This window comes from Neocloeon triangulifer, unplaced genomic scaffold (genome assembly GCF_031216515.1).
Source record: "Neocloeon triangulifer isolate White Clay Creek 2 clone unplaced genomic scaffold, ASM3121651v1 ptg000003l, whole genome shotgun sequence".
Lineage (NCBI taxonomy): Eukaryota > Metazoa > Arthropoda > Insecta > Ephemeroptera > Baetidae > Neocloeon > Neocloeon triangulifer.
Window position 1 is genome coordinate 11425430 of NW_026775546.1, and position 14105 is coordinate 11439534.

The 14105-nt window shown below is 38.4% G+C and overlaps 3 protein-coding genes across 3 annotated transcripts; 2 read left to right on the top strand and 1 right to left on the bottom strand.

Moving 5' to 3' along the window:
• Positions 1-293: 293 nt before the first annotated feature.
• LOC132205783 (uncharacterized) lies at positions 294-1750 on the bottom strand. Its single transcript, XM_059635057.1, has 4 exons — positions 1674-1750; positions 1324-1408; positions 776-1092; positions 294-720 (listed from the first exon to the last, which is right to left on the bottom strand). Exons 2-4 carry the CDS (start codon positions 1403-1405, stop codon positions 556-558), a joined length of 564 nt encoding a protein of 187 aa, XP_059491040.1. The 5' UTR covers positions 1406-1408; positions 1674-1750; the 3' UTR covers positions 294-555.
• A 1146-nt stretch (positions 1751-2896) lies between these two features.
• LOC132205782 (uncharacterized) lies at positions 2897-5790 on the top strand. Its single transcript, XM_059635054.1, has 4 exons — positions 2897-3048; positions 4267-4704; positions 4788-4974; positions 5327-5790. The coding sequence occupies exons 1-4, from the start codon at positions 2902-2904 to the stop codon at positions 5665-5667; spliced, it is 1113 nt and encodes a 370-aa protein (XP_059491037.1). The 5' UTR covers positions 2897-2901; the 3' UTR covers positions 5668-5790.
• Positions 5791-9036: 3246 nt separating this feature from the next.
• LOC132192988 (trithorax group protein osa-like) lies at positions 9037-13992 on the top strand. The gene is made up of 4 exons (XM_059613248.1): positions 9037-9212; positions 10832-12944; positions 13096-13270; positions 13370-13992. Exons 1-4 carry the CDS (start codon positions 9201-9203, stop codon positions 13773-13775), a joined length of 2706 nt encoding a protein of 901 aa, XP_059469231.1. The 5' UTR covers positions 9037-9200; the 3' UTR covers positions 13776-13992.
• Positions 13993-14105: the final 113 nt, after the last annotated feature.

Consider the following 14105-nt stretch of genomic DNA (forward strand, 5'->3'; position numbering starts at 1 on the left):
TTTGATACTAGTATTATGACCAATCAGAATATCAGATGATTGTATAGTCATGGCAAAGAGTACAATATATCGACAAGACATAAAGCTGATATATCTTCACAACTAAAAGTTAGCTTTATTTTTATCATTTTTACATTAATTTTTATACTGGATTGCAAAACATTATTAATTACAAAAATTTTTAATAAAAAATTATTGAAGAAGAATATTATAATTAAAAATTTATATGTATTGCAAAGTAGGTAGGATGTATCAACATAGTGATTATATAGATTGAAAATCATTCACAATGCTTTATATTCACATTATTCGTTTTAATTTTCAAAGTTGATATTTTTACATTTTTAAAAGTTGTCAATTCTTATTTTATAAAGATAAATTAAATTTTTTGTTTTAAATTACATACAAAAGCAGCAATGTAGTCTCGATAAGACTTATAGACTTATTTGTTATTCAAAAAGTTGCAATTATTAACTTTGTGTCAATCAATTAAGGCTTCAATACATTTGCGATTGATAGAGTCTATTAAATTACTTAAAAAGAAGCCAGATTTTTCTACTGAGCAAAGTACTTGTCCAAAATCATCTGATTAAATGCTTGAAGTTCGACGCAGAAATCTCCCTCGTCTGTGAGTCGGATTGAACTCCTCAGGGTCTTCAGGTCATTCAGTGCCGTCTCGATTGTCTTCTGCAAATCGTGTGGCTGCTGCTCTTTGACAGCCTGCAAATAATTTTTTTTTTTTTTTAATTAGAAATTTCAGTTTTCATTAATTTACCTTGTTGTTGAACATGTGCACCTTGTGGATGTGCTTGCAAATGGGGTGCTCGTCAGGACAGTCGCACTCGTAGAAGTGGCAACAGATTTCGCAGCTCCTGCAATAGCCCTCGTTGGCATAGAAGGTGTCCTCGTGGCCCCAGTACTCGCACCTGTAGTTGTGCTCCTCGATTTGATCGTCGTCATCTTCAATCAGCCTCTTCACAGTGTACACAGTTTGGTGGTTGGTGGCTGAAAGCACGTGCCATTCGTGCCTGGACACTTGCTTGATGTGCTCGTCCTTGAGCCATTTGCCTCGGCTATGCCGAATATCCAAAGCTGCAAAAACCAAATATGCGGAAAATGTGTAAAATCCTAAGAATTAAAAAAGCTTCAACAAAGGAATTTCACAAATTTTTAAAGGACTGGTTAGTAAAAAGTTTGCTTGGTAATTTTAGGGTTGCACTACATTTAGATTTAACTGATAAAGAAGATTAAATTTTCATCAAGGAACTTTCAAGAAGAATGCATTCTTGATCAATTAATTCAATGGGGGACAAATTTAATTACCAGTATCTTCCAGCGCATCGCAGAAGCTGTAACGCTTTCGAGACCTGCGTGGATGAATGAAGTCTTGGCCACGGTAAGACATGATCTGCAAAAATCACACATATTATTTTATAATTTTTTTATTTTAGCCAATAATTTTGCAAAGGGGTTCGGTTGGAATTAACTTGGAATTATTGCCAAGTATGTTATGTGTGGGTAGTCACATAATTAAAAAAAAAAGATTGCTTGTTAATGCCAGAATTAAAATAGTCAAAGTGATTATTATACTTAATTATTAGTCAAAATTTTTAGTAATTTAGTTTCAGAGGAAAGGCTAGCAAATTATAATTTTTTTAAAAGAACAATCTTACCGGCCACTGAGAATCGCAAGCGTATTACGTGCGTCTACTCAGATTCCTTTTTCTTCTCTATCTGATGTTTGCTTTGCCTGTGGGGTGAACATGATTAAAGAGCGCATGAGCGCAAAATCCATAACACCTACGTCTGTGGCTATAGGGTATAGAATAGAAACAAACAATGAGAAATTGATGGAAAAATGTATGCAACTCTCAAAGCTTAAAAGAAACGCAGGTTGCATAAATAATCATTAATCATTTTATTGAATTTATTCTTCTGTAAAATAAGCAATCAGCAAACAAGCATACCCAAGAACAGCAGCTTTGATGATTGCGTGAACAATTACTATGCATTAAAATTTAAGAATAAAAAATAGTAAAAGTGAACGCTTTTAAATTATGATTTATGATCTACATTTTTTTGTTGCAGAGATAAATATATCTCAAAGAATTACGAAAATTTAACATATAAAATCAATCATTTGTACACAAATGTGAGCAATATTATGCCAACAACTGTATTACTTTTTATTTTTATTTTGAGGAAAGCAATAATATGGGCAATCAACTGGTGACTGAATTTCTAATAAAAAAAAAATGTCACGGATTTTGATTTTTGTGGCAATAAAATTTTGACAAACTTCAAAACTTTATATAAAATTCAGCCTGATGTTCGTTGACTGGAACGATTCCGGCTTTACTCTGTTTAAAATTATTCAAACGTTGCACTTAAAATTTTCTGCTGGCCGAGTACGATGAGGTACAGAAACAAGAAACCGGTCTAAAACGCAATCATTCTTGGCGGCACGTCTGTCGGTCAATCGTGTGCCACTTCCGCAAAACTTGTGTTCCTTTTTGCTCTTCACTTAAATTTGTCAATTTATCCTTTATGCAAGTGGAGCGAATTTTAAACCGGATATTTTGTAATATTATTTAAATTTCAAGAAACTTTAAATACAAAACTCATAATAATCTTTTTTCTGGCATAATTTAATTTAAGATAAATTGACAAGTTTTCAAAGAATTAACCTGCGTCATTGAAAAAATCAAAATTTAGCGCACACAAAAAAGTAAATTTTTTATTAATCTTGGTCCTTTTCGGGCAATCTGAAGAGGCAGTTACAAATAACATTATTGATAAGAATAATTTTTAGAATGAATTTAACTTGTTGACTGGCTCACAATATATCAAACTAAAAAAGTAAGAGAGGAAAAGAAGGTCTAGTGACCTGATTTTGTTCGTATGCTCCTCCGCCTACCTCCTCTTCTTTCTTCCTCCTCGCCGCGGCCGTTTGTTGCGTTTAGTCGGTTTGGCAGTGACCTGCCGTGCTCTCAGGTGGTGCCAGGGTCCGACAAGATGACTCAGGTCGTAAGAAAACTCTGCCAAATGGTGAGTAACAATCTATCTTTCAAAAAAGGAAAATCAATAAAAAAATGTCATTGAATAGATAGTCGATTGGCGCTCGGTTCAATGCTCTCACTTTTTACTTAATTTATTGATACATTTTAATTTTTTTACCATCTAACACTGTTTAGTTATTGATCAGACAATTGAATTTTTTAATTTTTTTATTTTCTTTTTAAATATAAAGTGTAAAAAGTAATGTTCTTTAATTATATAGTTTTCAGTGCCTATCGCAAAATTAAATTTTTGAAGCTTCCAAATTTCATAAATTAAATTAAAAACCGTTATAAAATTTATTCCTCTTGTAAACCATTATTTATAATTTCAGTAAAAATTTTATTTGGGAGTTAACAATTTTTCAAATTTCGCTCCACGAGTCGGAATTGATGAATTATTTGAGACACTTAATTTTAAATATGAAGTATCAATCCGATCAAAAGCCAATGAACTTTTACCGTTGCTTCCCATTGTTTCTAAATTATGCACTGTTATAATTAATCTAATGAACAACGTGTCTCGAATGCAAACTAAATTTTTTATAGCAGTGCGTACGGAAAAATTGAATAAATAATTTCAAACACGTACAAGTATGAATTGCTACATACGGGAGGTGGTGATTGATAAGGAGGAAATAATAATTGAAAGTTAAAAGAGAAAACGGGTGACTTGAGAATAATCATTGTTCTCCGCTCATTTTTACTGCCGAAATTCGCAAAGAACTGTCAACTCTCCAAACCCATCAAATTAATGATCTTTTTTTTATGTATTCGCCTGATGATCTACTGCCCCAGTAAGCTACTAACCGATCAATGAAAGTCGTGCAAGCTCACCAATACATTTTAGTTTTTGCCTTTTAAATTGACTCGGACGACAAGAGAAAACACAATAGGCGTGTTTCATTTGAGTTGGCGACGGAACTAAAAAAATTTGGCAACCGTTTTTGGCACCCATTGTCATCCTCAAGAATATTTGATTATATATTGTAAAGTAAAACATTTTCTGAATTATTTTAAATGAAAGTAACCCCTTGCTTACTCAAAAAGAGAACAATTTTAAGAAAGATAATTAATAAAAAAAAATTATTTCCAAAAATTTAATGAATTTTTAATTGAAGCCTTTTTAAGCGCAAACTTGCTCATTATTAAGATTTTTTTAGCTTTATATTAATTGAAAAACATATAATTATAAAAAGATTTTTTTCAGTTTGTCCTCTTGGTTGTCGTGGCCTGCGTTGCTGCGGACGTCCCTCCGCCTAACTACAGGTACTACGGACCTCGAGGCCCTCCACCTTCGCACCTGAAGCGGCCCCTTCGTCTGCCGCCGCGACCTCCTCACGGTCCTCCCAAGTTCCGTCCGCTGCCCGTCCACCTCGGAAGAGCGCCTTCGGTGAACCGACCCTTCAAAGTAGCTCCTCCGTCTAGGCCAAAGGTGGCTCCTGTCAAGCAGTTCAGCCCGTCGCCGCCCGCCGGACCGGCCGCCCATTACGTGGCGCCGATTGTGACGAGCAACGAAGGCGCCATCCACACCATCCCGGCGCCCAATTTGGGACCAAACTCTGGCTACGTCTCCGCACCTCCAGCTCTGGTGTCCAGCGTGGCCACCCCAGTCGTGCCTCTCAACTCAGTCGACCATGGATATGAGGTTAAAAATTTACTAAATAAAAATGCATACAACAAGAAAAAAGATAAAATACAAAATAATACAAAAAAATTTTAATTTCAAAGGTTTTCGAAGATCCTTCGAAGAACAGTTTTGGTCTGCCCTACTACGCCCCGGACCCTGACCCAAGCAGACCTGCACCTCATGTGCCGGTGACCAGAGATCCCAATTCTCATCCCAGTGTCTCAAGGTCTCCGTTGGATCGTCTCATTCTGCAGCAATTCGAAGCCTCGGTGCCACATTCCATTAAAGGTTTTAATAAAGCAAAATTTAAATTTTATTGGAAAAATTATAATAAGTAGGTTAAAATTACTATGTTATAAATAGATTAAGACTTTTTTCAAAGATAGCTTGAATTTATTATATAGCCTGATATCATTTTCTCAGCATATGGAGCAAATTTTAGGCTTTTCGTTTAATTGTCTGCAAGAGTTGCTGCCATTTCTATACATTTTATATTTTCTCTCTCTTTACTTTATTTACGAAAAATAAACAATAATAATAATTTGTTTCAATTTCCAATTACTTCTAAAGAGCGAGAGTAAAAATATCTTTCAAAATAATCCATTTGAAAATTTATTTTATATACTCGAATTTTTTTCAGTGAGTCCTCCGCAGTCACAGATGGCCCAACTTCAGGCGGCGGTGCAAAACACAACCACTTTCTACGGCGACACGAACTCGCGATTCCTGCAGGCCTTCCAGGACCAGTACGAAAAGTACAAGGGCTTTGATCAAAGCGCCAGCAAATTGAAAAACGACATCGACTACGACAGCGGCGCCGAAGTCCGGTACTCCTTTGCACCGGCGCCGGCCTCTCACGATCAAGATGATGCCGCGTCCGAGTTCTACGACGACGAAACCGAGGAGCAGAAGAGCGACGAGATTTTGGAAGATTCTGATGCGGACTTTGGCGCGAGACTGAAATCGAAAAGGAATCATTAAATAAATATGTATAACTATGGTCGTGAATTGTGGACTGCGGAGTTTATTAGGTTGTAATAATTTATTTGGTGGTTGTTTATATGTATTGATAGTAATTTATCAACTTCAATAAAAGATAAACAAAAATAGAATATGTTGAGTATTTTAATTTATAAAAAAAAAAACATGAAAAATATCAAAATAACAGATTGTCTATTTTTGGAAAATGTAAACATAATTAAAGTCTTCATTTATTTTAAAGACTGATCAGTGTTAAGATTAAAAATTAACAGTTCGATTTAATTTATTTCTAGGTAAAAGAAGATAAAACGGTATTTTGATATTTAAAATTCAGTTTATACTGTACTATAAATTATATCATATAATATATTTATATTCATTAAAGAGGCAATTTTTTCCTCAAATTTCTAAAATAAGGATTTGCGATTTCTCTATTTATAACTCACGCAGCAGAAACTAACCCATATATAAAATTTGCATATTTTATTTATGCTAATAAGAACATTATTGGTAGCGACCAGGATGTTGAAAAAAGTTGTCGGAACAAACAACATGTTAGCCTGAGCAGTGAATCAAAGTACACACGTTGAGTTAATTTCACCGGCTGATACATTTATCGAAATGCGTTCACGCACGCGGCGATTGAATAAAGCATTTCTCTCACCGCAGCAGTGCCAAGTAGGATAAATTTATTTCCAGGACAATTAACAGCTGCCTCGCTTCCTGCGCATATAAACTTGTAAAAGCGTACATTATGAGAGTGACCGGCCACTTTTCACGTCGAATAAAATATTATAATTTCTCCGAAGTATGGCGAAGAATTTACTCGTTATCATCATAAATAACAAAGTGACGATTATTCACTGTTGTGCACATCCTAGATTTCCGAGCGTAACCGCGGCGCTTTCATTTATTTTGTACTCTCTTAAAATTGATGTATCAAATTGTGATACACTAATCATCTCTTGTAACTTTCTTCTTTTCGCGAAACGTCCAGGGAAAATCCTTATCAAAAAGCCTATTGCAGTACTTCCTTAAAAGTTGAATCACTTTTGCGCAGTTTTTTACTTCCTTTTGGGGCAAACCAAAATGAAACTTCAGTGACGCAAGGCCAAAACTGATACCACAGAGACATTGGAGGTTTCCTTTAAAAAATAACACACACAACAGTTGCCAAATAAACAGTCATTAATTGTAAATGCAGATTGGTGAAAAAGTCTCTTTAACTTTTTAATTAATTCCCATTAAAGATCAATATGGCAACGGACGGTTTCAAATTATGGCATTTTGTTGTAAACCTTAATGAGACAAAAGAAATTATTTTTCTTCTCCAAAGTTCATTTTATGAAATATAATTATGATTTTACTATTTTAAAACCTATTCAAATTTCTGGACTCCAAACGCATGTTTTGCAATATATCAATTTTCCATGGTCACTTTTTGAATAAATAAACTGCATTTTTGTACAGTATAAATAGATATTTAAGAAATAGAGGGACCTGTAATAATATAAAATCAGTGTCATCATTTTGTTAAAGGCAAAATATAACGGCCCTTACTTTGAATTTAATTACCATGGCATTTAAAAATATAAAAAAATTGGAATTCTTTGTCAACTTGATATTTAGAAGAAGAAAAATCGAATTCCTACAAACATGTTGTGTACCATTTCAAGTCTTTTTTTTATTTTTTTTTCACAGTTGGAATTTTGTTACTTTTAATTACAATTTAAAATTTTGACAAGGAATTCTACGTCATCTAAGCCAATTTTTTCTCAAACGGTTGCAGTAAAAAACCAATTAAGTTTTCCCCTCTTGAATATATTAAATATTTCTATCTATTTTTGAACTATTTGGGATGGCACATAATGTTACACAAAAATATAAAAACAGGTTTCTGATCTTTAAAGTATCTTTTCTGATCGAAGGAATCCAATGCAAATATTTACCCTCGAATCCTAAATTCCTACACTTTGAACGCGAGAATTGGTGCCGCTTGACCTCTCCCGCAAAGGTCAAACTCGCGCACCTCTCGATTGCCGCTCGGACCGCTGCTGCGTCTAATAAACTCTAAATTCGAACAAACTGATGCAGAGGAGAAATAATAGTTTAATAATCTCTACAAACTCTCTAATCCAGCCTACAAACAAGAGTGAGTGACCGGCAACGAGCATTAAAATAATTCGCTTTCAAAAAGCACCGCAATTTTCCCGATTGAATAAAGAGTCTTACTCATTTCTTGCTGACTTGCACCTCACAAAAGTCTATTGTGCGCAGTGCAATGTGGCACAATTCGGCAAAATGCATGACCAATTTTTTTTCTTATTTAAAAATAAAACGGCGCCTTAAGATTTTGCACCGAGAGGAAGATTTGTTTACTTTTTGGGCCAGGCTGTGCCGCGTCGATTATTGGCCATGCAATTAGCACGGCTGCGATAATAATAAGACGACCGCCGCGAGAACGGAACTCCAGCGAAAAGTTATGTGAGTGTCGCCCGCGGCTAAGAGATGCAATAATAAATAATAACAACACACAATACAAAAGAGACGCGACCCTGTTGCCGTGAATGGATCCATTCTGGGGCAGTGTTACGCCGAAGAAGACCATTTTATTTTAAAACCAAGCGATTTGAAAACAGAAGATTTTAAGATATTTTTTCTGAAATAAAAATATAGAAAATTTTTGAAAAATCAATGAATACATGTTGTGATTTGATTTTTTATAGATCTCTAAAACTTGCAAAGCTTAATAATTTATACACCTACAGAATTATGTTTTGCTAAAGTGCTGCATATTTTTTTTTATCCCGTATTTAAATTTGTTGTAGAGAATAAAATTGAAATTGAGAATCATTTGTAAATTTGTATTCAGATTTTCATTTCAATGTTAGTGATAAATAATAATAATTTTTTTTCCCAAGTCAATGCAGTTTTGAAAGCCAATTGTGCGCAAAATTTAATATCCAAAATTTCATCTTTTAACAATCAAGGAACTTTCTTAATTTATTGAAAGTACACGACGTTTAAATTCCGTGATTCTCTCAAGAAAGTGAACCAAGTCGGTGCTCGTGAATGAAATTTCGCGATTTTCCCATATTGATATATACGATCGGACCCACCTTGCATTTCTTACTCGCGTCCGGCGCTTCATCCACGACTAGAAACGAGAAAAAATGCGATTAAAATTCATCGCGGCCGGTTCTAGATGTACGCATAGTGAGGCGGCGATTTATTCATTATCAAGGCCAGGTCAGCTGGATGCGGCACCTGCTCGCCGCTACCTGCCAAGAGGAGCCCTTTCGTTAGTAGGCCAAGCCGCGCGCTGATATAACCGAACATTGCAGGCAAAGGTGGGGGCCCCTGACGAGAAGAAAGAAAGAAAGGCTTTCTCTACTCCTGCTTTATGGGAGATGTTGGTCTGAAAAGCAGCATCACTCACTCGCACACGCATTCAGTCTCGTATGCCGCGCAGGAACAGATAGGTGCTTCAAGATTTCACATTGACTGCATCTAGAGACACACACGCGAACACCATGATTATCAGGGTAAGCACACTTTTTTGTTTGTTAAATATTGTTTAATTTTAATAATACATAACATAAAAGTATAGTACTTTTTTATATTTAATTTACAGAAAATAAAGACTAAAATAAACATTTCTTTTTTAAATAAAATTTAAGAAAAATTGAATTTAATTAAGATGATAGTAAATTTATTGTTGAATTTTTCTTAAATTTTTTATGTTATTGAAACAAAATTTTTTTTTAATACGCTGTATTATTTTATGTATATAAAAATTTTCTCAAGATTCTCCGTTCGCTTCCGTTCCACATACATTTTGCGAGATCATTTTATACCGGAAAATAATGCGATCCTGCCTGCCTCTTTATGGATAGATCTAGTTTGACACTCATCTGTGAAGATATATGCCGAGAATCACCCGCGGCCAAAATTATACCCACTTTTTAATCAAACACGCTCATCCTCAACAAGAAACATGGTTGCTCTTCTCTCGCGTTTACGCAACATTAATCCAAGCTCCGTAATATAATGGTTTCGGTGGGAACCACACCAATATAAAGTTCCCGTTCGTTTTCGCTGCACAATGCGATTTCCTTAATTGATGACGAAGTTATGCTTCAATCATATGCCTAGACGTAAATTGCTCGGAGATTGAACGAAACAAAGGCGGTTTGTTCCATTATGCTCTATTTTAATCGGCAGTTCGTGTTACGCCGCTTTGTTTTTTTCCGGCTCCCGGGTCAAAGGCACCAACCGAGCGCGTCAATCTCATTCAGCTGCTGCTCTTTTTCTTTATATAGTTGCATGCATGATTCACTCATCACCTTTCTTACTCAAAACAACTGCTTCTACTCGCGGTTGCAGGTGAAACCGTTGTTTTGTGTGGAGAGTTCAATGAGCGAAAACAGAAGCAAAAAGGAAAGGATACTCGATCCTCTTTAACCTTAACGACTGACACAGAATTTTGAAAAAAAGCAGCTGTGGCACGACCGAGTGAATTCATTCTTTTAAAAATGATAATATTTTACTGAGTAGAGTGGTCACGAGCTTGCAATTATTTTCATTAGAAAATGAAAGGAGGGACAATAAAATGAGCAAAAATGATTTAAAAAAAGGTGCAGCAAATTCCTCCGGTAGGCTGGGAGCCGGCCAACGAACAGCTTATGACCTACAATTCGCGAGACGACTCTTGTAATTATTTAACAATTTTATCACACACGCACGCACACGCACATAGCGTTTAAAAGTAGATCGCGGCCTTGCAGTGTGACATTATTTTATTCTGCTCGTCGATTACAAGTTTATTGCCATTTTTTGCCGACTAACAGAGACGAATAAGGATATACAAGGAAGCCGATCGAGAGATGCAAAATGCCGCGCAAACTTCTTATTAAGCCGGCGAAAGCAGGCCAATCAACTCGAATGACCAGTCTCGCGAATGAACTTGACGCGAAAGTAAATATAAGGGAATGTAACAGGATCGAATAATAAAAACCTATTAAAAGGAATTTATAAAAAAGCAAATGGAATGCATCAGTGGTTTTTTTTTAATTATATACAGACATATTGTGTGCAGAGATGATTGTTGTTCAGAAAGCGTGGAAGTATAATTTATAACATGCGATTTATTTTCACTTTCCAGGTGTCGGCTTTGACAGCCCTGCTGCTGGTCGCAGCCGTTTCTTGCGACTCTGAAAACAACAGACAGCAAAAAATTCTGCGCCGGCCACCGTCTGACTCGACTCGCCCCGGATCTGGACCACCTGCATCTGGGCCTCGTTTTGGGCCACCCTCTGCTGCGCCAAAGAAACCAGCCTTTGCAAACCGACCCAAAGGAGCTCAAGGACCTCCGTCAAAGGGCCCTGAGGTCCAGTACGGCTTCACCCCAATTAGTGCTCCCGTCGGTCATGCTTCGGAAAGCGTGCCTGAAATTCAGCCTGCCGAGAGCAAGAGGCCTTTGATCATCAACGTCCAAAGCACCCCTAGCGCGTTTTCTTACCAAAACTCCAACCAAGAAGTGGTTCAGGGAAATTTCAAAGAGCGACCATCGTTCGCAGTTCAAAAACAAGAACAGCAGCCATCGTTTGCCGTGCAATCGCAAAAGCCTTCCGAGAGCTTCGGTTCATTTAGTTTTAACCAGCCCGTTGGCGCCAAAATTAATTTTGAACCTGAACAAACATCTTTTGGAAACAATAAATTCCCTTCTTTTGAAGGTTCAGTGATTTCGGCTGGTCCACCAAAAACCGAGAACTTCCCTTCTAAGCCAACGTTCGCTCCGACCGGTTTTCCTCCAAAGCCTGAGAGTCCTCAAAATGTCCCTTCTTTTTCAAAAGAGCCGCCATCAAATTTCCAAGGCTTTCCTCAAAAAGAGGTCCCTGTTCAAAAATTCCCCAAACACCCTCCTCAACAGGCTTCTTTCGGGAAAGTTCCTCCTAAGCACGAAAACCCTTCGTTCGCTCAGAAGCCCGTGAAAGAGCAGTTCAGTGGATTCCCTGCGCCTCCTCCTCCTCAGTTTTCCAACTCTGGCAAAAGAGTGGTTGGAGAGGTTCCTTTCAGGGCACAATCATTTGAGTCTAAGAGGGTCGTGCCCTTCCCTTCTCAGTCACCACCTCAGCACTCAGGACCAATTTTCCGTGGACCTCCTCCTCCCCCTCCTAAAAAAGTGGTGCACTCCAAGCCCGCACCTAGTTTTGAAATCCAGAAGGCCTCTGTAATTGGTCCTTTCAGCGGGCCGCCTGTCAGAAGCCAGAGACCGGTTCATCACGCACCTCAACCCCTTCCTCCCCCTCCTAAGCCAGTTTCTCAGCCACCCCAAGAAGGACCAAAACCTGCAGTTCCAAATTTCGTCCAGCAACAACCATCTTTAAAAAATCCAGAATTCGACAACTTCCCTCCTCCTAACTTTGGGCAGCATTTCCATCAGGATGTGAAGACCGTGGTAGCACCTGCCCAGCGCCTTCCTGCCGAATCTCCTCAATACGCTCAGGAAACGAACCCTCAGATCTTCAACCAGAACTACCCCACAATTCAGGTGCACCAACCCAAACCTCAGCAGCCGCCTCAGGTCCCTCAAATCCCCTCTCACATCCAGCTTCAACTTCCTTCTCAAATTCCGTCTCACCAGGCGCCACCAACGCACTTCCAGTTCCAGAACACTCAACCCCAGTTCCAGGCTCAGAATAATCAGCCACAGTTCCAATTTCAACAAACAAATCAACCCCAGTTCCAATTGCAGAACAGCCAGCCACAGTTCCAGTTGCAGAACAGCCAGCCGCAGTTCCATCTGCAGAACAGCCAACCTCAGTTCCAGCTCCAAAGCAATCAGCCCCAATTCCAACTTCCTGCTAACTTCGGCGCACAAGACTCTAAACTTCCCTTCTCCTTCTCGTCCGCCCCTGCCGCTTCGATCCCTCAGTTCAGTGCTCTTCCCCAAAGACTGAACTCTGCTGGCTTGGGACTTTCCGCGCCCGGAGTTGTTTCGCAGCTTGGCTTGCCCTCGGCCTTCTCTCAATACAACCCTAACTTCGCCGCTGCCGCTCAGCTCTACAAGGGAATCCTCCCCGTGCAACAGTACCCTGGTGCGGGCGCCTCTGCTTACCCTCTGGGTGCTGCTGGCGTCAATCCCTTCCTTAAAACCAGCGCCCTGCAGTCGTCCTACCCCATCAGGTCAAGCATCCCCTCGGCTGTGTCAACGCACTCTGTCTCTGGCGGCGTTCCCCAGTTCCAACCTCTTCCCAACAGTCTTAATTTCCCAGGTTTGAAAATTAATTGCACAATTTTAAAAAAGATTTAAAATTAAATTAAAATAATGCTCTAATGAATAATAACCTCGTGTCGAGTAATATTTTGTGAAAATTACTGAAATTTATAAATAAGAAATATATAAATAAAAATTTGCATTTGCAGATCAAGACGAAGATGAACAGGATCTTGCTGCGAGCCAGAAACACAAAAAATACGTCACTGCCCCTGGAAACAGTACCAGCAAGGCTAAGAAAACCACCCTTAAGGACATTCTAGCTGAAGACTGCACTGGCGCCGAGGACTTTGGTTACTGCGCCTCTCCTCCTCGCTACCCCACGTAAGATATTTTCTTTTTTTAATAATCCTGGCAAAAGAATTTTTTTTTAATTATTGTAATTTATTTGAAAATCTTATTTTGAATTTATTAAATTTTCAGTCAGCAAGTAAAGACCGTGATGAAGCAGTGCAAGGACGAGACCGATGGACTTTTCGAGCAGTCCTCCGGAGAACACAAAGTTTCCAAGAGGGACGTTGAACCCGCGGCGCAGTACGCCTGGACCACCGAGGCCTGCTCGTCAACCGTGGCCACCGTCGAGCCCGGCTACGCCCGCGACTCAAAGGGTCAGTGGCTGGTGGTGGTGCAGCAGGCGTCAAAGGGTCTGCACCAGCGGGTCGACGTGGACGTGTGCGCCAGCGAGGGCGGCGACTGCGGCTGCAAACAGTATTACGAGACCAAGAGCCTGGTCGCGTGGGACCCCGACCGCCCCAACGACTGCCCTTCGGTGCGCACATTCAAGTTCCCCAGCAAGTGCGACTGCCCCGCGCAAAACAAGAAGAAGTGATCTTGGTCGCGTCACAAGATTTATTGAACTTTAGACTGCCAAATTATTTGGATTTTAATTTTGTTCTGTACTCTGCTGCACAAAGAATGATTGAGGGTGCGTGAGAAATTTTCTTGAAAAATGTACTCAACGCGCTTGGTGTACAAAAAGCGCAAATTAATTTATTATAATTTGTATTTTTTTTTATTATTAAATAAAATATGGAATTTTTTAACTGCTTTATTTGATTATTTAAAATATTACAAATATTTGACTAGTTGGATTTTGTGAAAGTTTCAGTGTCAAATAATATTTACGAACTGCCCAAAACACATATTGTCATGACACATT